The sequence below is a fragment of the Oncorhynchus keta genome, chromosome 21 (assembly GCF_023373465.1).
Source record: "Oncorhynchus keta strain PuntledgeMale-10-30-2019 chromosome 21, Oket_V2, whole genome shotgun sequence".
In the NCBI taxonomy this organism is placed as follows: domain Eukaryota; kingdom Metazoa; phylum Chordata; class Actinopteri; order Salmoniformes; family Salmonidae; genus Oncorhynchus; species Oncorhynchus keta.
The window spans coordinates 48,344,293-48,369,135 of record NC_068441.1 but is presented as its reverse complement, the minus strand read 5'-3'; the positions used below and the strand labels follow the sequence as shown (position 1 = coordinate 48,369,135).

The window sequence follows — 24,843 nt, the reverse complement described above, 5'->3', positions numbered from 1 at the left end:
TTTAAAACTTGCCCAAGACAGTTCACAGAATTGTCAATTTAAAGAAATATAGCCAATTTATGAATGACTAAATTTAGCTAAAACGTTAGATCCAGAGATCCTTACATTTTCTTTGATTTGGCAGTCTCGTCCAGATCATCATGGCATTTGTAGTTCTTTATGATAGCCACATTAGCAGCTAATTAGCGTTTCATTTTTGGGGGGTAAATACTGGTGAATATATTGATAAAAGTTGTCTTGTCTTAGAGAGATTTACACGGTTCTAAAATGTCACGCCAGAGTAAGCCTTCACGAAACACAGCCCTTGTTTTAAGTGTTTCTAAAATCCCCTATAGGAAAAATTAATGGTGGAAAAACTATTGGAACCATTTCCTTGTTTGACCGCTAGGTTTAATGGGTATTATGACTCATACTGTGGTAATCTATTATGGATATTTTTATTTGTCAAATGGCAGTCAAGCATCAATCATGTCACCAGAATAAGAAGCTTGATATTTATTGGAAAGTCATCACGTGCGCTTTCACCAACCCGTGAAGTTCATCATGACTTATTTCATATGTAGCCTAATAAACTGCATGGTTTCCCGAGTGGGAGGACAACACAACATATCATCACGTGACTGCCAAGATAATTTACTTCGATATGGTTATATCAATATTTGCACATAAGAGTTTCCACCGCCATTTCACGCATGATATATTTTACACACAAAAAGATGAAGTGTTGAACGAACAAATTCTTTCCACATTTGTAAAATGGTCCTGTTTCCGTCAGCCCAGTAATCACTTTTTTCATGAGTCAGCTAATTACTCCAGGCTCCCGAGTGGCGCAGGGGTCTAAAAGCACTGCGGTTCAGTGCAAGAGATGTCACTACGGCTGTGATTGGGAGTCCCATAGGGCGGCGCACAATTGGCCCAGCGTCGTCCGGCTTTGCCCGGTGTAGGCTGTCATTGCAAATAAGAATTTGTTCTTAACTGACTTGCCTAGTTATATAAAGGTTAAGTAATAAAAGTCATTGGTACAGATGAAAACTATATTACAACATCAAGAAGACTTGAGTCCAACCTGAAATCACAGACTATCCACAACACCTCACAGACAGACGTAAATATATACAGAAAAATATAAAATGCAACAACTTTAATATTTTACTGAGTACAAGTTCATTAAAGGAAATCAGAATTTAAATACATTCATTAGGCCCTAATCTATGGATTACACATGACTGGGCAGGGGTGCAGCCATGGGTGGGCAAAGGCCCACCCACTGGGGAGCCAGGCAGACAATCAGAATGAGTTGTTTCCTAACAAAGGGGCTTTATTAGACAGAAAAACTCCTCAGACCATCCCAAAGGTGAAGCCAGATGTGTGGGTTTTGAGTTGGCATGGTTACATGTGGTCTATGGTTGTGAGGCCAGTTGGACATACTGCCAAATTCTCCAAAACAACATTGGAGGCGGCTTATGGTAGAGAAATTACCATTCAATACTCACTCTGGCAACAGCTCTGGTGGACATTCCTGCAGTCAGCATGCCAATTGCACACTCCCTCAAAACTTGAGGTCAGTAGCATTGTGGACCCAACAAGGTGCACCTGTGTAATGATCATGCCTTTTCATCAACTGTTTGATAGACCAAACCTGTCAGGTGGATGGATGAGCTTGGCAAAGGAGAAATGCTCACGAAACAGGGGAAGACAAATGTGTTCACAAAATGAGAGAAATTTACAATTTAAGGGAGTTTTTTTTTATTTCAGATCATGAAACCAACACTTTACATGTTCTGTTTATTATTATTTTTTGCTAAGTGTACATGGTGCAGTCAAAAATGATGCAATACTTTAGTTCTGGGTCGACCGAAATTAACCCAGAACTATTGTAGTTTATCTTTCAAAAACATTAATACAGCTAAACCTTTACATTACAGCTAAACATTACAAAAACACTTTGATTTGACAACACACAAGCTGTGTTCCAAGATGAGAAAGTTGAAAAGTTCATAATGGAGAAATATACATGTTACAGTCACAAAAGTCGTACAATGAATCCAGACTAATTGTAACATTGCTAAGAAATTGGCCATTTTACGACTTATTAGAATTCTCCCAACAGCGTGACAAATATTTACAATTATTTACACATCCAGACGGAGTGCCCCAAACAGCACCCTGTGAGCCCTGGTCCAAAACTAGTGCACTACCCTATGGTCCCAGGTCCAAATGTAGTGCACTACATAGGGAATAGGGTGCATTTAGAACAGTGGGTGGTAGTCCCCCCCAGGCAACAGCAGATGGACAGACTTAGAACTGCTGCAGGATCAGCTTCTTCTTCATGTCGTGAGAGAACTTGTTGGATCGGAACGCTTCGCTGTCATAGAACGCTGACAGGTTGTGGATGCTGATCTGTCTGGCCTGGGGAAGGAGAGAACAGAACAATTCAACTATACTGAACGAAAAGAAAAATGCAACAATTTCAAAAAGATCGTTACTGAGTTATAGTTCATATGAGGAAATTAGTCAATTTAAATACATTTACTGGGCCCTAATCTGTGGATTTCACATGACTGGTAATACAGATACCACCCCCGCAAAAAAACAGGACCTCGTCACGGTATTCCTTTGCATTCAAATTGTCATGGATAAAATGCAAATTGTGTTAGTTGTCAGTAACTTATGTCTGACAATTCCATAACCACAAAGCCAACAGGGGGCACTCGTTTTACAGGAAACCGCTTGCCCACACATGTCTGCGTTGTAAGGCCAGTTGGACGTACTGCCAAACTCTAAAATGACTTGAGGTGGCTTATGGGGCGAAGGTTCACCTTCCAACAGGACAACGACCCTAAGCACACAGCCAAGACAGCGCAGGAGTGGCCTCGGGACAAGTCTAAGACTCTTTGTGGCCCAGCCAGAGCTCCGACTTGAACCCAATCGAACATCTCTGGAGAGACCTGAAAATAGCTGTGCAGCAACACTCCCCATCCAACCCGACAGAGCTTGAGAGGATCTGCAGAGAATGGGAGAAACTCCCCAAAAACAGGTGCGCCAAACTTGTAGCGTCATACCCAAGAAGACTCGCGGCTGATATTGCTGCCAAAAGTGCTTCAACAAAGTACTGAGTAAAGGGTCTGAATACTTATTTGTAAAAAAATCTAAACCCGTTTTCCCTTTGTCATTATGTGGTATTGTGTGTGTGTGTGTAGATTGAGGGAAACAAGCAATTTAATCCATTTTAGAATAAGGCTGCAACGTAACAAAATGTGGAAAATGTCAAGGGGTCTGAATACTTTCCAAATGCACTGTATATGGGGGAAACTATTGATCACAAATAGCCCCAAATTATGTTTAATCTCGTCAAGATATAAAATGTTGCATTTATATTTTTGTTCAGTTTATATCAGCATTGACAACAAAATTAAACATTTTCCCCAAGGGGAAGAACAGAAATAGAAAGCAACTTCACACTACTCTATACAACCGTTACTCCACACCAGAGAAGCAATACAAAGCTCACCCTCCATTTGGAAAATCTGACCATAATTCTATCCTCCTGATTCCAGCTTACAAGCAAAAACTAAAGCAGGAAGCAGACTCGCTCAATATGGAAGTGGTAAGATGACGAGGATGCTACAGGAGTGTTCTGCTAGCACAGACTGGAATATGTAACGGGATTCATCAAATGGCATTGAGGAGTAACACCACCTCCAGTCACTGGCTTCAATGACGTTGTCCCCACAGTGACTGTACGTACATATCCCAACCAGAAGCCAAGGATTACAGGCAACATCTGCACAGAGCTAAAGGGTAGAGCTGACGCTTTCAAGGAGCGGGACACTTATATGAAATCCCGCCATGCCCTCAGACGAACCATCAAACAGGCAAAGCTTCAATGCAGGACTAAGACTGAATCCTACTACCACGGCGCTGACGTTGTTAGCATCTTGCTAGAATACAATGAGGGAGAGGAGACCGAGACAAAACCATCTCAGATTGAGATTGCAGCTCTCAATCTACAGTAGAAATGAAAGGAATACATTTTACACCATTCATTAAGACACCAGCTTCATGACTAACAGCTCATTACCTTGTCCACCAGGTCTTTCTCTGGGATCTCGATGGTGTCCTGCTGTGCTCCGTACCGGTTCCTCTGATACGCCACCTGCTCTGACACCAGCTGCTTCAGGATGAACAGCAGCAACTCATTGTTGTCTTTTCTGAACGACAGGTAACGGGCAAACGTCTAGAGAGAGGAGGAAACAAGCTTAGCAGACCTGGCAACCCTGTCCAACCTTTTAGTGCCAGACGCGTGGGGCAAATGAGATTCAACACGCGCCGAATTGAGATCCCCCCCCATGCTCGTGCGCATGCTGTTTGTGAGTCTGATCGCAATTGTAGAATTGTACTAAATCAAGTCTTGCAAAATGTTGGAATACTTTGACAGCATTCCATTTACACCTATGGTAGGAGTCAGGCTACACAAAGCTTAACTAGGCTAAGCTTGTTAAGTAGGCTACCGTAAAGAGAATCTAACCGCTGTTCAGTAGGCTACCGCAAAGAGAATCTGACCGCTGTTCAGTAGGCTACCGCAAAGAGAATCTGACCACTGTTCAGTAGGCTACCGTAAAGAGAATCTGACCACTGTTCAGTAGGCTACCGTAAAGAGAATCTGACCACTGTTCAGTAGGCTACCGTAAAGAGAATCTGACCACTGTTCAGTAGGCTACCGTAAAGAGAATCTGACCACTGTTCAGTAGGCTACCGTAAAGAGAATCTGACCACTGTTCAGTAGGCTACCGTAAAGAGAATCTGACCACTGTTCAGTAGGCTACCGTAAAGAGAATCTGACCACTGTTCAGTAGGCTACCGTAAAGAGAATCTGACCACTGTTCAGTAGGCTACCGTAAAGAGAATCTGACCACTGTTCAGTAGGCTACCGTAAAGAGAATCTGACCGCTAGAAGAGTCCGGTGTTTCAGCCTATGTAAAAGGTGCTCATTGTATTTCTTTGCAGCGCAAATATCATTTCAGATTTTTTCAATTGATACAATCTCAAATCTAGTGCCAGGGCATTTTAGAAGCATTATAACTAATACCGGACACTCGTTCATTCTTCATTGCGCCGTCTTCTAAACTCACGACTCCATTTAATGAGAAGAGGTTTATTTTATTTTTGATTACATTTTTTGTGACATGGATCAAAATGAGTTACCGTCTATCAGATCCTCGTAATGTTAAATGGAAAATACAACTAATGGGATGCAGAATTAAATGTGTATCCCACAAACGCGACCAGTTATTTTTCGTATTTCCATTTAATTTCTTTCAAGAGCAAAAATGTGAGTGAACTGCTGGCACTTCAGAGCCCATTGAATGTCCATCTTATGTTACCTCTGACGTTAGCTTGAAACAATTAAGTGTTCACCTTTCCACAACACACAGGAGTCGAAAAGGGATTTGTCTATGTGTTCGCTGACACAGTCTGCAAACTCAGCTTCACAACAAACAGGAGGAGGGGCAGACACGGGGCAGACACGGGGCAGACACGGGGCAGACACGGGGCAGACACGGGGCAGACACGGGCAGACACGGGGCAGACACGGGCAGACACGGGGCAGACACGGGGCAGACACGGGGCAGACCCGTCCAATAATGATGTATTCATCTCCATGTCCGTTGACACAAACTCCGTACATGTCTGTGCGTTGCAGTTTGAGAATCGGGATGTGAGATTTACTCAGTGGATTAATTTTTTTTTTAATGTAATAAAAATACCAAATCAGGCCCTATTCATTTCTGCATACTTTTAACTCGGATCTCGTACCTGGACAGAGAATTGCATAGTTGATACGCAAAATGCGTACATGTTGGCAGGTCCGAATTAGTTTCATAATTAAAAGCAGCAGTTTGTCATCTCGTCTGAGTGCCAGGTAACATCAAGAGGACCAGGAACCAGTGTTAGACATACTGTATTCACCTTGTTGTGACAGACAGTCCAACCCTTCTATATTAATAGTGTATGACCACTTAAGTGGAGACAAATCTATGTTGGGCTTTTCCTCCGTCCTGCACCATCTTCCCCTTCACAGAACTAGAAGAACATATGACCCTTTTCCACTGCAAAACGGTTTGCTACAATTTGCTCTAGTGAACACGAACCACGAATAGTCTAGCGCATTCCCAGGGGCTTACCTTCCTCATGCTCCTCATGACGCTGAACTTCTGAGTGTCGATGAAGCTCTCCAGCATGACTCTGATGGCCATGTTGACGTCGTCCTCGACTACGTAGTCTCGGAGGTGCATCCTGGCGTGGGCCTCCGCCATGCGGATCATAGACTCGATGTGACGCACCGTGATGGGGATGCTGCCTGTCGCCTACACAGACACATTAAGTTACTCAATTGTTATCGACAGTAGACCGTTTGGACATATGAAGGTCACGACCCCACTCTAGGATATAATACATGTTAAAAGTATCAGTTTCATTTGTTTCAGGTTCGGCATCAACTCAGAAAGTAAATTAAAACATGAAATCGACCGATGCCAGCTAAGGGCCTTGCATCATCTCCCCAGGCTTTAGCTCAGCTAGCTAGCTTTACGGTCTTACCGGCCGAGGGCTCGAACCACCGGTTGTGACACACTCACCATGGACTCTTTGCGCAGGTCGCTGTAGATGCGAGCCACTTTATCCTGGTCCATCTGGTTGAGTTTGGGCCGGACCCTTTCCTTGGAGTACATGATGTATTTTCTCAGCAGCTCCTGGGGGATAGGAGGCACGTCTGTGGTGTTGGGCAGAACCACCTCCTCCAAACCAGCCATGCCACCCTCCTTGTTGCTGGGGTGATGCTTGATGTGGCTTCCCACCACAAAACGAGCCAGCATCTCATCCTGTAAATGAGAGACAAAGACAAGTTAGAAGGTTGCAATACTGCAAAGAACAAGTGTCAATTCAATCAGCTAACTAACAAAACATCCGGTCATCTCATTACAGGGATGATGAGAGAACAACAGAAAGCTGAGAAGTTGGCCAATAGTCTTTACCTGCACTGGGTCTACAGTATCTCTGACTATACACAGGATGTCAAAACGAGACACGATGGGCTCGGTCAGATCCACGTTCTCCGAGAAGGTCAGAGAAGGGTCGTAGCGACCACCGATAGGGTTGGCAGCAGCGATGATAGTACAGCGTGCCTGGAGCGAGGTGACAATGCCAGCCTTGGAGATGGAGATGCTCTGTTGTTCCATGGCCTCATGGATACTGGTCCTGTCTGCATCGTTCATCTGGAGAGGAGAGATATGTTGAGCACTGCAGTCTACAGGAGGGGGACAGGAGTGTCACAGACAGGAAAACCTACACTTCCATGTTATTGTTAGGAGATCTTCCTGACCTGAAAATACTCATGGCCCTGCACAAGGCACTGAACAGCTTTAAATGAACAAATCCTTTACTTTGAATGTGGCTGGAAATATACTATACTTGGTCTCAAGTCTAACCCACACCATAACAACCTTAACCATCTCCCCCCCCCACACACACACACCGTAACCATCTCCTTTCCTCCTCCCACACCTTAAAGTCGATGAGACGGACCCCTCTGTCCATTAACACCAGGGTCCTAGCCTCTAGAGTCTTAGTCTAACCCAAATCCCACCTCTCCCATCATATCAACCCTTTCTCCCTCTCACCTTGTCAAACTCATCAATGAGACAGACCCCTCTGTCTGCTAACACCAGGGCTCCAGCCTCCAGGGTCCACTCCCTGGTGACCGGGTGTCTCTGTACGTAGGCGGTCAGGCCCACAGCGGAGGCTCCCTGGCCTGTGGTGAACACCGCTCTGCTGGCCACCTTCTCAACGTACTTCAAGAACTGGGACTTGGCCGTACCGGGGTCACCGCACAGGAGCACGTTGAGGTCACCGCGCACCTTGTGCTTCCCACCTGGAGAAAAGAAGGAAAGGTAAGAGCCCAGAACTGAGGAAGGATAAATGATAGAAGCATCATAGCAGAGGGTTGAACAGCCAACCAGGGTGGCCCTCATTCAAAAAAGCTACTGAAACTGCTTTTTTATTTTATCAAACAGCCAACTCAGTTTAAACGAAGGTTGTTCTCCAGAAGGAGCGTTGGCTACCGCTGATGTTGAATGGTTCACCAACCTGGGTTCTTGGGCTCTCCGCCAAACAGAGCCAGAGCCAAGCCTCTCTTGATGTCTTCATGGCCGTAGATGGAGGGGCCGACACTGGCAAAGACCTGCAGAGAGACAGGAGACAGACCAGGGGGTGAACAGGGTGGACCGGCGGGGGGGGGTGAACAGGGTGGACCGGCGGGGGGGTGTGAACAGGGTGGACCGGCGGGGGTGGGTGAACAGGGTGGACCGGCGGGGGGGGTGAACAGGGTGGACCGGTGGGGGGGTGAACAGGGTGTAGACAGTAGGGGATGAACAGGGTGGACTGGTGGCGGATGAGACGAAAGAAAATATGACTAAAAACCAATCTACAGATATTGACAATTAACATTTGCTTTAGACACTGACCAGGTGAAAGCTATGATCACCTATCAGTGTAGATGAAGGGGAGGAGACGGGTTAAAGAAGGATTTTTAAGTCTTGATACATGGATTGTGTATGTGGCCATTCAGAGGGTGAATGGACAAGACTAAATATTTAGGTGCATTTGAACAGGGCATGGTAGTAGGGACAACGGTTTGTGACAAGAACTGCAACGCTGCTGGGTTTTTCCACACTCAACAGTTTCCCGTGTGTATCAAGAATGGTCCTCCACCCAAAGGCCATCCAGCCAACTTGACACAACAGTGGGAAGCACTGGAGTCAACATGGGCCAGCATCCCTGTGGAACACTTTAAATACAATGCCCTGATGAATTGAGGCTGTTCTGAGGGCAAAACAGAATGGGGTGCAAATTAATATTAGGAAGGTGTTTTGTACATTCAGTGTTTATTGTGCCACAAGCCATTAATAATTGTTTCCACAGTATGTCAATGGGCTTGTATCTGTTATTAAATAAACCATACATCAAAAAAAAAAAAGGACTGAAGGACTTGTGACCAGCAGGGTCCCCCCTACCGTACCAGCAGGGTCCCCCTACCGTACCAGCAGGGTCCCCCCCTACCGGCAGGGTCCCCCCCCACCGTACCAGCAGGGTCCCCCCCCCTACCGTACCAGCAGGGTCCCCCCCCCACCGTACCAGCAGGGTCCCCCCTACCGTACCAGCAGGGTCCCCCCCCACCGTACCAGCAGGGTCCCCCCCACCGTACCAGCAGGGTCCCCCCCCCTACCAGCAGGGTCCCCCCCTACCGTACCAGCAGGGTCCCACCCCCCTACCGTACCAGCAGGGTCCCACCCCCCTACCGTACCAGCAGGGTCCCACCCCCCTACCGTACCAGCAGGGTCCCACCCCCCCCTACCGTACCAGCAGGGTCCCACCCCCCCCTACCGTACCAGCAGGGTCCCACCTAACTCACCCTCTCTCCGAGGTGCTCGTGGTCTGACAGTTTACCAGTAGGTGTTACTAACTTACCCTCTCGCCGATGCGCTCGTCCTTGGACAGCGCCACGATGGCCTTGATGTCCTCGTCAGTGAGCTCAGCCACAGCCACTTTGTTGTCTCTACGAGCGATATGATTGGCCATGATGACCGTAGCGAACACTGGGAAGCCGTTGGCCATGTTCAGAGAGCCGTCGTAGTTGTTGTTGTAGATCCCTGTCAGTTCCTGGAGGAAAAGAGCAGTTATTATTACGACCAGCTAGCTAGGTTATTAACTCAACATTCTCTTTGACAAGAAGCATCTAGAATGTTAACATTCTCTTTGACAAGAAGCATCTAGAATGTTAACATTCTCTTTGACAAGAAGCATCTAGAATGTTAACATTCTCTTTGACAAGAAGCATCTAGAATGTTAACATTCTCTTTGACAAGAAGCATCTAGAATGTTAACATTCTCGTTGACAAGAAGCATCTAGAATGTTAACTCCAGACATGTTGCTGGGATGAGAAAATAAAAGTAAAAAACATGGCTGTTCAGAATGGCCTCGCATTTATCAAGTACCTACTAAAATAATACTTGATGCAATGACATGAGTCTTTCGTCTCACAGCCCCGTACATCCCACAAGCAGACAATGTTACAGAGCCCTACAGTGTTGCGAATTAGAGAGATTAGTTGTGTTAGGAGTCAAACTCACTATTTCGTCTCCAGGTTTGCATTGGTCCACCAGGTCAGCCAACAGGATGGCATCTTTGGAGCGTGGGAGGCGGCCAGCGGCGATCTTCCCGGGGCTCTCCTGGATGGTGATTCGCTGGTAGTTCTGGTACACAGTCTGAAAAAAAAAATATATATATTTCTTGCCTAGTCTATCTATTAGTCAGCCTTCACACTCTGGTGAAGAATCCGCCATGGCGCTGAGGGCAGAAGCCTGGCTTCCCTTCCTGGTTCAACCGTATTAGATACTATTTTTATTGGTGCACTCATGTTTCTAACCTTTTTTAGAGTATTTCTATTGGTCGACTGACTCACCAACTCCATATTAATGTCGAAGGGGCCGAAAGACTGGCACTCAGGGCAGGAACCTGGCTTCACTTCCTGGTTCTGGGACTGGAAGAAGGGCCCCAGGATGAAGTTACACTTGTTACAGTTGTACTTGACCATTCCCAGCTGAGGTAGAACACCTGTACAGCAGGTCACCACTCCACTGGTACGGATCAACTGGTTCAGGTGGAGTTGTCTGGAGAGGAGAAAAAGCATTCATATTAATCCTATAGAGACGAAGTGATGCAAGAGGCTCAGTATCAGCCTGTGTGCATGCGAGTTCCCTCAACTCTACTGCAACGTTGTAGCTCTGTGACAACTGTAGAGGAGACGAGCCTCTCGCTCTGTTGTTATTGCAAAAGTCGGGCCTGATCTACTAATGCTAAATTTGTATCGCTGAGTCTCTAAAAAAAAATCATGTAAGACATGTGATCGGTATTAACCTGAGGGATCTCAGCTCCTCCACGAGGGGCAGGTTGCAGATCCTGACGTGGATCTCCTGAGCGATGCGGTCGTATTTTGGATACATGGCCAGGACTACCTCCTTGGCTGCCTCGTCAAATATCTTCAGCATCTCAGTAGGCGCCTCGGGCAGGAAGTAGGCCAGGACGTGCTCCCTGGCTGCTAGGTCCTCGTAGTTCACCACCAGACTCTCCTTGTTCTCTGGATGGGGTTGGATCAAATACAGCAGTAATGTAGTCTATCGTCCAGACCGTGAACCTTTAGACCGTCAAGGTCAACCCATTTCAAAGATCAATTCAAGTAGGTGCAGAATCTCTAATGTTGTAGTTCATATAGTTTGTTCTCTAGCCTCTTTAAAAATAGTGAGCCAACATGGTTTCAGCACTTCCCCCGATCAAAACTAGTTCTCATGGCTCTCGTCTCTCTGCAGCAGAGGTATAGGCGAGCAATGTTAGGAACATCAAATTGCAATACATATAGAATGGTGAGAATAGCAATACATATAGAATGGTGAGAATAGCGATACATATAGAATGGTGAGAATAGCCATACATATAGAATGGTGAGAATAGCGATACATATAGAATGGTGAGAATAGCGATACATATAGAATGGTGAGAATAGCCATACATATAGAATGGTGAGAATAGCCATACATATAGAATGGTGAGAATAGCCGTACATATAGAATGGTGAGAATAGATGTACATATAGAATGGTGAGAATAGATGTACATATAGAATGGTGAGACTAGCCATACATATAGAATGGTGAGACTAGCCATACATATAGAATGGTGAGAATAGCCATACATATAGAATGGTGAGAATAGATGTACATATAGAATGGTGAGAATAGCCGTACATATAGAATGGTGAGAATAGCCGTACATATAGAATGGTGAGAATAGCAATACATATAGAATGGTGAGAATAGCAATACATATAGAATGGTGAGAATAGCCATACATATAGAATGGTGAGAATAGCCATACATATAGAATGGTGAGAATAGCCATACATATAGAATGGTGAGAATAGCGATACATATAGAATGGTGAGAATAGCCATACATATAGAATGGTGAGAATAGATGTACATATAGAATGGTGAGAATAGATGTACATATAGAATGGTGAGAATAGATGTACATATAGAATGGTGAGAATAGCAATACATATAGAATGGTGAGAATAGCCATACATATAGAATGGTGAGAATAGCCATACATATAGAATGGTGAGAATAGCCGTACATATAGAATGGTGAGAATAGATGTACATATAGAATGGTGAGAATAGATGTACATATAGAATGGTGAGAATAGCAATACATATAGAATGGTGAGAATAGCCATACATATAGAATGGTGAGAATAGCCATACATATAGAATGGTGAGAATAGATGTACATATAGAATGGTGAGAATAGATGTACATATAGAATGGTGAGAATAGCCATACATATAGAATGGTGAGAATAGCAATACATATAGAATGGTGAGAATAGCTGTACATATAGAATGGTGAGAATAGCAATACATATAGAATGGTGAGAATAGCAATACATATAGAATGGTGAGAATAGCCATACATATAGAATGGTGAGAATAGCCATACATATAGAATGGTGAGAATAGCAATACATATAGAATGGTGAGAATAGCCATACATATAGAATGGTGAGAATAGCCATACATATAGAATGGTGAGAATAGCCATACATATAGAATGGTGAGAATAGATGTACATATAGAATGGTGAGAATAGCAATACATATAGAATGGTGAGAATAGCAATACATATAGAATGGTGAGAATAGCAATACATATAGAATGGTGAGAATAGCAATACATATAGAATGGTGAGAATAGATGTACATATAGAATGGTGAGAATAGCCATACATATAGAATGGTGAGAATAGCCATACATATAGAATGGTGAGAATAGATGTACATATAGAATGGTGAGAATAGATGTTCATATAGAATGGTGAGAATAGATGTTCATATAGAATGGTGAAATGGTGAATGAATAGCAATACATATAGAATGGTGAGAATAGCAATACATATAGAATGGTGAGAATAGCAATACATATAGAATGGTGAGAATAGCAATACATATAGAATGGTGAGAATAGCCATACATATAGAATGGTGAGAATAGCCATACATATAGAATGGTGAGAATAGCAATACATATAGAATGGTGAGAATAGCAATACATATAGAATGGTGAGAATAGCAATACATATAGAATGGTGAGAATAGCAATACATATAGAATGGTGAGAATAGCCATACATATAGAATGGTGAGAATAGCCATACATATAGAATGGTGAGAATAGCCATACATATAGAATGGTGAGAATAGCCATACATATAGAATGGTGAGAATAGCCATACATATAGAATGGTGAGAATAGCAATACATATAGAATGGTGAGAATAGCAATACATATAGAATGGTGAGAATAGCAATACATATAGAATGGTGAGAATAGCCATACATATAGAATGGTGAGAATAGATGTACATATAGAATGGTGAGAATAGCAATACATATAGAATGGTGAGAATAGATGTTCATATAGAATGGTGAGAATAGCAATACATATAGAATGGTGAGAATAGCAGTACATATAGAATGGTGAGAATAGCAATACATATAGAATGGTGAGAATAGCAATACATATAGAATGGTGAGAATAGCAATACATATAGAATGGTGAGAATAGCAATACATATAGAATGGTGAGAATAGCCATACATATAGAATGGTGAGAATAGCCATACATATAGAATGGTGAGAATAGCAATACATATAGAATGGTGAGAATAGCAATACATATAGAATGGTGAGAATAGCAATACATATAGAATGGTGAGAATAGCAATACATATAGAATGGTGAGAATAGCCATACATATAGAATGGTGAGAATAGCCATACATATAGAATGGTGAGAATAGCCATACATATAGAATGGTGAGAATAGCGATACATATAGAATGGTGAGAATAGCGATACATATAGAATGGTGAGAATAGCCATACATATAGAATGGTGAGAATAGCAATACATATTGGATCGGCACCTACGTATTATGACATTGTATTGTGAGGTCCCTGGCAATTCCCAGCCCTACTATAGATACTGAAAATTACAAGTCACCTTGTGACTCTGCAGTCCAACTTCAGAACAGACCTAACAAAAGCTCCTGATACGAATACACTACACGACCAAAAGTATGTGGACACCTGCTTGGCGAACATCTCATTCTGAAATATTTAGCATTAATATGGAGTTGATCCCCCCCTTTTCTGCTATACCAGCCTCCACTCTTCTGGGAAGGCTTTCCACAAGATGTTGGAACATTGCTGTGACAACAGCATCCACTCTTCTGGGAAGGCTTTCCACTAGATGTTGGAACATTGCTGTGATAACAGCCTCCACTCTTCTGGGAAGGCTTTCCACTAGATGTTGGAACATTGCTGCTCCATTCAACTTTCCACTAGATGTTGGAACATGCTATAGTGAGGTTTCCACTAGATGTTGGAACATTGCTGCTATAACAGCCTCCACTCTTCTGGGAAGGCTTTCCACTAGATGTTGGAACATTGCTGCTATAACAGCCTCCACTCTTCTGGGAAGGCTTTCCACTAGATGTTGGAACATTGCTGCTATAACAGCCTCCACTCTTCTGGGAAGGCTTTCCACTAGATGTTGGAACATTGCTTCCATTCAACCACAAGAGCATTATAGTGAGGTTGGGCACTGATGTTAGGCGATTATGCCTGGCTCACAGTCAGCGTTCCAATTCATCCCAATGGTGTTTGATGGAGTTGAGGTCAGCGCTCTGTGCAGGCTAATCAAGTTCTTTCACACTGATCGAGGAACCATTTTTGTATGGACCTCACCTTGTGCACGGGGCATTATTATGCTGACACAGGAAAGGGCCTTCCTCAAACTGTTGCCATGAAGTTGGAAGCACAGAATCATCTAGAATGCCATTGTATTTCCCTTCACTGGAACTAAGGGGCCCAGCCCGAAACAAAACAAAAAAAATACCACAAAGACCATTATTCCTCCTCCATTAAAATGTACAGTTGGCACTAGGCATTTGGGCAGGTGGCATTCTCCTGGCATCCACCAAACCCAGATTCATTCATCAGACTGCCAAATGGTGAAGTGTGATTCATCACTACAGAGAGTGCGTTTCCTCTGCTCCAGAGTCCAATGGAGGAGAGCTTTACACCACTCCAGTCGACGCTTGGCATTGCACATGGTGATCTTAGGCTTGTGTGTGGCTGCTCGGCCATGGAAACCCATGTCATGACGCTCCCGACAAACCTTTCTTGTGCTGACGTTGTTTCCAGAGGCAGTTTGGAACTCAGGTGTGAGTGTTGTAACCGAGGACAGACAAATTTGACACACTTCAGCATTCCCGTTCTGTGAGCTTGTGTGGCCTACCACTTAGCGGCTGAGCCATTGTTGCTCCTAGACATTTCCACTTCACAATAATAAACACTTACAGTTGTCTGGTGCAGCTCTAGCAGGAAAGAGATTTGAAAACGGACTTGTTGGAAAGGTGGAATCCTATGACGGTGTCACATTGAAAGTCACTGAGCTCTTCAGTAAGGCCGTTCTGCTGCCAATGTTTGTCTATGGAGATTGCATGGCTGTATGCTCGATTTTATACACCTGTCAGCAACAGGTGTGGATGAAAAAGCCGAATCAACTAATTTGAAGATGTGTCCATATATTTTTGTTTGTATATATATATATTTTTTTGTTTGTTTGTTTGTTTGTATGTACCTTTGCACATGTCACTGATCTTCTCCTTGAAGACGTTGTGCCCATTCTCATCTACGTGGGTGCGCAGGAAGTTCTTAAAGCGGTGGTAGATCTCCAGACGTGGCGCGGCCATGACCACCCACTCCCTGACTGAGTGGCCCTGCAAGCAATCCATCCATCAATACATCCACCAACCAATTAATCCATCCATCAATCAATTAATCCATCCATCCATCCATCCAACCAATTAATCCATCCATTAATCAATTAATCCATCCATCCATCCATCCACCAACCAATTAATCCATCCACCAACCAACCAATTAATCCATCCATCAATACATCCACCAACCAATTAATCCATCCATCAACCAATTAATCCATCCACTAACCAATTAATCCATCCACCAACCAATTAATCCATCCACCAAACAATTAATCCATCCACCAACCAATTAATCCATCCATCAATACATCCACCAACCAATTAATCCATCCACCAACCAATTAATCCATCCATCAATACATCCACCAACCAATTAATCCATCCATCCATCCATCCACCAACCAATTAATCCATCCACCAACCAATTAATCCATCCATCAATACATCCATCAACCAATTAATCCATAAACCATTTGTATAGCACGTGTTGTGTTGTACAAGGTAAGGTAGGTAAAAATACAGTGGACTTCACAGAAAAATAAATCAATATGAATGAATATAATAAATATTTTATTACCTTCATGTCCTCTAGGTTCTCGATGCTCTCGATCATTTCCTCATCGTCCACCCCAGTGCCCTCTGCAGCCCGCTCCGCCAGGCGACGCCTCCGGGCCGGGCGCTCTTCATCCTCATCCTCACTGTCTGTTAGAAGGAAGAGGAAAGTGATGAGGAGGTGGAGAGTTGAAAGGTGATGAGGAGTTTCTTAAAAACTGACCATTGTGTGTCATTTCAATCACACGATCTAAGAGTAGAACAACTAATCTTATAGTCAGAAAATATATAACAGACTATGAAAAAGAGAACTGCTCACCATACAGCAGTCCTCTCCTCAGCCTGCCTCCCTGCTCCCGGTCTCTCCTCCTCATAGCGTCCTCAGCAGCAGCCCTGGCTCCAGGAGACAGCTCCGACAGCTCCTCATCAAGATCCAGACCCTCCACCTCATACCTGTCCAGCTCAGGAATGGCTCGGTAGTCTCTGCATGGGAAGAATGTATAAGTAAATCATATTGTATTATAAACCGTTATAATTTGTGGTATAAGTGCTTAGTAAACATGCGATAACATAGATATAACCTGAAAACACTACATGTAAAGCACTACAGTACAAGACTACAGGGTCTGAACACCTTCCTCACCTCTCCATTGCATCTCCAATCAGTTCCTCCCCATCTCCCTCATCCTCCTCCCCAGGCAGAGTTCCTTCACCCAGGAGCCCCTCAGACTCATCCTCAAAGGGGGGCAAGTCTCTCCCGGGGCTGGAGGTCAGTTCCCCCCGCCTGGAGAATCTGCTGGGGCTGGTTGCCATGTGAAATGACTCAGATGAATCCTGACAACGGAAAAAGACAAGCAGTCAAGTCAGATGTATTTTTGCATTGTTACATTTGCTACAGACGTTGCATTTCATATATTAGTGTCCAGCTATTGTCTCAACACACATAGTTTAGTGCTAGATAGCTTGCTAGCTAAGATTAATATACCTATTCCTTAAAGATGGTGAACAAAAACTCAAACTGTGGAAAGCAGTTTACTAGCCAGCTAGCTAACGTTAACAGTAATTTATTGCGGCATTTAAAATTAGTGATTTAGCAGACGTTCTTATCCAGGGCGATTTACAGGAGCAATTAGGGTTAAGTGCCTTTACTCAAGGGCACATGACAGATTTTTCACCTGATCGGCATCGGGATTCGAACCAGCGACCTTTCTGGCCCAACGCTCTTAGCAGCTAACTTTCATAGTGACAATGATGTGCCTAGCTATGATGGCTGACAAAATGGCACACTTTTGCTACCTGGCTAACAATAGAAGCCATGCAGATCACATTTTTTTTGTGTAATTTAGTACATGGCAATGAACACTGAACTTACCTATATAATATAAACGATTAACTACAGATTTTAGATCAGTTTGATGTCTGACTAGCTAGCGAACTAATGAAGATTAATACAATTATGGATATAACGTTAACCAGCACATGATTTGTCTGTCCCAGACAACGTGAGTCGATTCCTAACACTTTCTCAACTTTGACCGGCGAGCAAAAGACATCACGAACGAACAGAAATCCTCAGATAATTTATCAAGGAACATAAACAACTTTCAATGCAATGGGGTTTATTGGCATGGGAAACATGTTTAAAATTGCCAGAGCAAGTGGAATAGATAAACGTGAAATAAACAATCAACCATCTGTCAAATAAGAAATATGTTGAAACATAAAGTGAATATACTGCCGATTTTGATCATAATCACTCACCGCCATTATTTCGTGCTTGCTTGTCTCTACTGCTGCCACGCAAAAGTTTTTTTTTTTTTACCACTTACTTTTCCCGCGAAATCATCACGTGATATACAAAACGCGCGAAATATCATGAATATGTAATAATGGTACCAAAGAGCAGCATCATGATTGGTCGGAGAAAAAAAGAGTACTCTGTGATAGGTCAATATAATGTAAAGCAGGATACTTAGGATGCGCTCGATTTGTTTCACTCAGAAAGTCGGGTGGCTGATTATCAGTTGTTTTACTGAAGACGTGAGAAACAGAATTGTGCCGTATTCTCACATATTGGCCATCTTTTCTTTGTGAAATACACATGACATTACGCTAATTTTTTACAGGAATTATACATTATTTCTGCACTAATGTTTAGAACCATTTACATTAAAAAGATGACAAAATATTTGACAATGTATTACATTTTAATAGACAGTACTCTAATTAAAATATTTTACAATGTATTACATTTGCTTTTTATCTAGATAATGCAACCAAATTATTTTAGCTTCACACTCAATATATACAGTATTGATTTAACATCAGTGCATGATTCATTTTGCCTGTAGTAAAAACATAAACAGCAATCACAATATTAATATGTAATTATTTCATTGTAAATCAAGATGGACCCTGTAAGATTAATATCACTCTTACAGTACATAACATTAGTCAAACACCTCTAAAGAGGATATACAGCGCAGGAACAGTGACAGCAAGCGCACCGTAAGCCAGAACAGTGTTGTACATGGTAGTCTGGCTTATTGAGGCCTCAAGTCTTCTCTCCGTCTGGTCAAGACCTTGCATGACGCTCTTAGTGTCGCAAACAAACATCTGGGAATCTTGCTGACTTATAACTACTGACGGCTTTTCTTCCCTATGATAAGTCTCAATCAAGTTTTGAACGGCCAGAAGTTCTGAATCCACCTTCCCAACACTCTGTTCAAGCTGACCTAGCTGTGGCTGGATGCCTTCTAGAAGACTCTGTGCTTTCTGACTATAGAGCAATATCTCTTTCAGAACTGCCTCGGAGGCACTCGGAGAAAGCTGGGGTGGAACCACGATGGGTTCCGGAACCCGAACAGCCACTGGCTTCTTCACATCCTGCTCAGCTATCACCCGAGCTGCTCTATGCTGAAGAGTAACCCTCAGAGTGTCTATAAGGCCTCTCAGCTCCTGTTGTTGAGACTTATGCATACCGGCCTGGACTTTTATAGCCTCCTGTAGACTAACAGGTCCTTTCTGAGCCTCCAGTAGTAAGGTCTTCAGCTCCTGTAGGCGTACTCTGTTGATATAGGTTGAGCCCATGACCCCTATCAAAGCTCCGAGCACTGAGCCTATCACAGACCAATTCTTTGTGCGCTCCGCCCGAGTCCGCTCTTTTTCGTGGCTCTCACGCACACCAGCTGAGAATAAGGCAAACTTCTCTCGTTCTGCACCCTCTGCATTCTCGTAGGCTGTCCGCAGGCGACGCTCCTCCTACAAAAGTGAGAATGTCTTATTTTCTTTATTAAAAATGTATACAACAATTAAAGTCGTCAATGTGAGTCTCTTCAACTCAAGCACAACAAACTACTTTGCAGCTGACACTGTGTGTGTGCGTCTGTGTGTGTGTATTTTCATGGGATTGGGCAATGTGACAGCAAAAATGTACATTCATATTCACCAATGGATTGTACATCTGATTATGTCTCTTGACAGTATTACCTGCAGCAGCTTGTGCTCCAGTGTGGCCAGCTCAAGGTAGTGGGCCTCCTCTCGGGAGACCCGGTCCAGTCGGTCCCTCACCTCCTTCAGCTTGACCTGTAGGGCCTCCAGACTGCAATGGGCCTCGCGCACCATGCCTCTGGCCACCATGAAGGCCCTCTCTGCCTAAATACACAGATGATTAGAAATTTAGGGAAAGTATATGATCTGACTGGGAAAAATCTCTGAGGCCTTAGATATAGACCTCAGTTATAGGCTATCGGTCTTGAGCTGTTCAGATTACAAGTTTAGGAAACTGTGTGAGAAATAGAAACGGGAGTTTCCCTGACTACTTGACCTGAGCAGGAAGAACTCTGGGCACTAGTTATAGGTCTCCAGACAACACCTATACACAGGACCCAGAGTTTTCCCTCTAGTAAGGTCATGTGGTCAGGAAAAACTAAGCCTCAAGTGATGAAATAGCGAGATACTGTTAGAGAAAAATACCACAACCTTCAGTTTCCTGACTTGCCTTCCATACGGACTTACCTCTGTGACTTGAGACTGAGCATCTCGGACTTCATTCAGGCCGACAAACTCCTCGTACCTCTCCCACCAGTAGTTAACTGTGTTTGAGGCAGTGCTCATAGACTTCTGTCCCCACTGCTTCCCCAAGTCAGTCAGATTCTGTATTGTAGCCACAGCACGCTCTTGAATAGGAACAACAGGTTTGTCTGCTCCGTCATCTTTTGAAGATGTCGGCGGTTGTTGTTGTGTGCTGTAGGCCCTGCTGAAAGACACTGTCCCTCTAACCGTGCCAGTGATGTGGAAACGGTAGAGACAGGATGTTCCATGGCACCATGGTAGGAGCTGTTTACCTCTATACCTCATTTGAGAAGCCAGTCGGTTATATTCACTATGATGCTAAAGCACAAGACATTGGAGCTGCCACCTGTGTACAAAAAAAATAAAATAATAAACAAGACAGTACAGTAGTCAAAGCCTGTTGATGTTTGAGGTATCAATGAATGTTTATCAATGTTTCGAAGTAGCTGTCAAAATGATTGAATAACTCTAGTTAATAACGTTACAGTCCAGTTCGCTAGAGTTAGATCTTCTAAAACGCCACTATCTTAGTTACTGTACTTTGTATCCCCCTGGCATTTCCTGTATCACCTCTGCTTCAAATATGCTGGGCTATCTGGAGGATAATATCTACATTTTTGCAGCACTGCAGAAGTTCTGTTGACCTCTACAACGCTGGTGATAATGGATTCATTAAAAATCTATGGCCATTTTGGATGTCATCCATGATGCAGTGGTTTAGACGCCCAATTAATTACCATAGATAGCGGCCTAGCCAGCGTAGCTACCTAGCTAGCAGCTGAGTTTTCAAACTTGCTTTAGGCAACCCAGGGCTAAATACACATCATGTTTTCATCCTGGCTACTGCTCTCTGATTTATTTTTATTTTTTTTGTACATAATAAGAATAATCACGTACCGGTTGTCTTCAAGTAAATTAGCAAATTATCCGCTGGCTACAAAACGTAGAGAGTAATTTTATCATAAAATGTTTATGATCAGGCACATCACAAACATTCTGCATCCGGTTTAGAGTGGAAGTAAGGTCCTAACAGCGCGGATTAGAAACAACGATTGTCTAATATATTGCCAAGATAGTCAAGTGATCGCTCTGACAAAGAAAATACGCGTTCTCAAATATGTAAGCAAAGATTATGGATATACTGACAAGATACACGTCTCTGCCCTAACAGTGGTATTCGTTGTCCACAAAACGTCTATCTAGCTCCCGCCTATTCTTTCTTTGGATTAGTGGATACATCTCATTTTTGTCATATTTTTTTTGAATATTTGATTAGGGTTGCTGACGTCAACAGCCTGTATATCTTCATTTAACTAGGCAGGCAAGTCAGTTAAGAACAAATTCTAATTTACAATGACAGCCTACACCAGCCAAACCCGGACGACGCTGGGCTAATTATGCGCCGCCCAATCACAGCTGGTTGTAATACAGCTTTGTATCGAACCAGGGTGTCTGTAGTGAAGCCTCTTGCACTGAGATGCAGTGCTTTAGACTGCTGCGCCACTCGGGAGCCCTATTTTATGAGTATGTATTGCAATCTCGAGACAACTCCAATATAAAGTGTTGTTTTCTCAAAGTTTCCGGAATGTTACGTGTCCTACTTATATCAGTACAGTCATAACAATTTAAGCATTATGAAACTTCTATTCGATCAAATAAACCTCACATAGCAAATAAGCCATTCATTTTTTGGTTGACCAAATTCGTCACTCTCTCATTGACCTCCGTTTGAAAACCCCATGCTTGTTGAGCGAAACAAACGAAAATAGCCACCTGCTGGAGGGAGACAGATTTCCCACCGAGTTGGGCCTCTTCCTCTCTGACGTGGAGCATGCAGGAAGAGACCAGATCAGGTGGGACCATTCTAGCCAATGAGAGAGTAAATAAACATGCGAACAACAGGCCAACGAGATAGATATAGCTAGGACTCATCTTTATATCTGTGCCATTATAGTGTCTATGACAGCATGGGCAGCGTCATTGAGGCTATCTCAATTTTAAAGCAGTCCATCTCATTTTTCTTCATTGGCAGATTGCTTCCAACTCAGGAATCACCAGCCAGTTAACTCCTTTAAAATGGTGGATGCCCTCGTTGGCAATGTCCACACTATAACAGGTTATATCCATGAGGAGTGGCACAGCGGTCTAAGACACTGCATCTCAGCACAAGAGACGTCACTACAGTCCCTGGTTTGAATCCAATCTGTATCACATCTGGCTGTGATTGTGAGTTCCATTGGGGCACACAATTGGCCGGGGTAGGCCGTCATTGTAAATAAGAATTTGTTCTTAACTGACTTGCCTAGTTAAATAAAAAAAATGGTATTCTATTTATCTCCATAGTAACAGTCATAACTCTGATATAAAGAGTGTGTTTGTAAATTCAATCTGGAGTGCCAGAATGTGCTCTGGGGTTCATAAATTCAGAGCATTGTCAGTTTGTAAATTCAGAGCGCTTCGCTCTCGGAGCGTTCAGAGTGCACACTGGGTGCTCTGGCCAAGGAGTAGGGTTGATGCAATCATTCTGACCTCACAATAGCAGTCAAGTACCAAAGCTAACTTGTTAGTTACTTCCAGACTCCAATGAGAGAACCTCACTGACCATTTTACTTGCCCTGGTAGAGCTGCTTAGGCAGTGTTCATGTTATCCAGAGCGTTGGTGACTGTAACTGTGCTGCTGGCAACAATTGAATTACATTTTTTTGCTGATGTTTACTGACACCGGCCATATTCAATGGTTGTTGAGCGTTTGTCAATTCATCAGTTGTTCTGCACTCTGGCACACTCAGAATCGGAGTAGATAGCCAGAGCGAATTTACGAATGCACCCAATGTTGTTAATTTTTCTGAAATGCCATGTGACTCCACTTATATCAGTGCAATTATAACAACCTAACTAACTATCATGAAACTTCTATAAAATCAAATAAGCCTTAGGTAGCAAATTAGCAATTACATTTTTTTTAAACAAATTTGACACATTGACCTCCATACAAACATCCATACAAACATTCCTCACTTATTTTGGTGACCGGAGAAGTAGGTGACAGTCAGGTGAAATCCATAGATTAGGGCCTAATGAATGAATTTAAATTTAATGATTTCCTTCTATGAACTGTAACTCAGTAAAAGCTTTGAAATTGTTCAATGTTGCGTTTATATTTTTGTTCAGTAGATATATATATATATATATATGTACAGTACCAGTCAAACGTTTTAGAATACCTACTCATTCAAGGGTTTTTCTTTATTTTTTACTATTTTCAACATTGTAGAATACTAGTGAAGACATCAAAACTATGAAATATACTAGTGAAGACATCAAAACTATGAAATAACACATATTGAATCTTGTAGTAACCAAAAAAGTGTTGAACAAATCAAAATATATTTTATATTTGAGATTCTTCAAAGTAGCCACTTTACCTTGATGACAGTTTCGCAAACTCTTGGCATTTTCTCAACCAGCTTCACCTGGAATGCTTTTCCAACAGTCTTGAAGGAGTTCCCACATATGCTGAGCACTTGTTGGCAGCTTTTCCTTCACTCTGAGGTCCAACTCATCCCAAACCATCTCAATTGGGTTGAGGTCGGGTGATTGTGGAGGCCAAGTCATCTGAAGCAGCACTCCATCACTCTCCTTCTTGGTCAAATAGCCATTACACAACCTGGAGCTGTGTTGGGTCATTGTCCTGTTGAACAACAAATGATAGTCCCACTAAGTGTAAACCAGATGGGATGGTCGCTGCAGAATGCTGTGGTAGCCATGCTGGTTAATTGTGCCTTGAATTCTAAATAAATCACAGACAGTGTCACCAGCAAAGCACCTCCCCACCAGCACCTCTCCTCCACACATGCAGAGATCATCTGTTCACCTATTCTGCATCTTGAACCCCAAAATCTCAAATTTGGACTCGTCAGACCAAAGGACAGATTTCCACCGGTCTAATGTCCATTGCTCGTGTTTCTTGGCCCAAGCAAGTCTCTTCTTATTATTGGTGTCCTTTAGTGGTTTCTTTGCAGCAATTCGACCATGAAGGCCTGATTCACTCAGTCTCCTCTGAACAGTTGATGTTGGAGGTGTGTCTGTTACTTTATTTATTTGGACTGCAATCTGAGGTGCAGTTAACTCTAATGAATTTATCCTCAGCAGCAGAGGTAGCTGTGGGTCTTCCTTTCCTGTGGCGGTCCTCATGAGAACCAGTTTCATCATAGTGCTTGATGGTTTTTGCAACTGCACTTGAACAAACTTTCAAAGT

General features: G+C 43.1%; 2 protein-coding genes across 3 annotated transcripts; both read right to left on the bottom strand.

The window, feature by feature from the left end:
- Window positions 1-1,722: 1,722 nt before the first annotated feature.
- Window positions 1,723-18,381, bottom strand: LOC118400633 (DNA replication licensing factor mcm2). The gene is made up of 16 exons (XM_052474089.1): window positions 18,273-18,381; window positions 17,155-17,345; window positions 16,831-16,994; window positions 16,537-16,661; window positions 15,815-15,953; window positions 10,976-11,195; window positions 10,521-10,728; window positions 10,189-10,323; window positions 9,526-9,717; window positions 8,146-8,239; window positions 7,680-7,930; window positions 7,035-7,274; window positions 6,639-6,881; window positions 6,186-6,368; window positions 4,082-4,237; window positions 1,723-2,409 (listed from the first exon to the last, which is right to left on the bottom strand). The coding sequence occupies exons 1-16, from the start codon at window positions 18,276-18,278 to the stop codon at window positions 2,299-2,301; spliced, it is 2,658 nt and encodes an 885-aa protein (XP_052330049.1). The 5' UTR covers window positions 18,279-18,381; the 3' UTR covers window positions 1,723-2,298.
- A 318-nt stretch (window positions 18,382-18,699) lies between these two features.
- Window positions 18,700-22,380, bottom strand: ccdc51 (coiled-coil domain containing 51). Of its 2 annotated transcripts, none has more exons than XM_035797666.2 (4): window positions 22,359-22,380; window positions 20,529-20,931; window positions 20,001-20,165; window positions 18,700-19,772 (listed from the first exon to the last, which is right to left on the bottom strand). In XM_035797666.2, the coding sequence occupies exons 2-4, from the start codon at window positions 20,868-20,870 to the stop codon at window positions 18,966-18,968; spliced, it is 1,314 nt and encodes a 437-aa protein (XP_035653559.1). In that variant the 5' UTR covers window positions 20,871-20,931; window positions 22,359-22,380; the 3' UTR covers window positions 18,700-18,965. The 2 variants fall into 2 exon arrangements, with proteins under 2 accessions (XP_035653559.1, XP_035653557.1); XM_035797664.2 differs by lacking the exon at window positions 22,359-22,380 and adding an exon at window positions 21,483-21,948.
- Window positions 22,381-24,843: the final 2,463 nt, after the last annotated feature.

Coding starts and splice junctions, on each gene's coding strand:
- LOC118400633 (XM_052474089.1), bottom strand. Junction 7,275..7,679: donor TCATTGATGAGTTTGACAAG/GTGAGAGGGAGA, acceptor TCTCCTCTCCAG/ATGAACGATGCAGACAGGAC. Junction 6,882..7,034: donor ATACTGTAGACCCAGTGCAG/GTAAAGACTATT, acceptor TCTCATTTACAG/GATGAGATGCTGGCTCGTTT.
- ccdc51 (XM_035797666.2), bottom strand. CDS start 20,870: ATGAGGTATAGAGGTAAACAGCTCCTACCATGGTGCCATGGAACATCC. Junction 20,166..20,528: donor CTCAGTCTCAAGTCACAGAG/GTAAGTCCGTAT, acceptor CTGTGTATTTAG/GCAGAGAGGGCCTTCATGGT. Junction 19,773..20,000: donor TGGAGCACAAGCTGCTGCAG/GTAATACTGTCA, acceptor TCACTTTTGTAG/GAGGAGCGTCGCCTGCGGAC.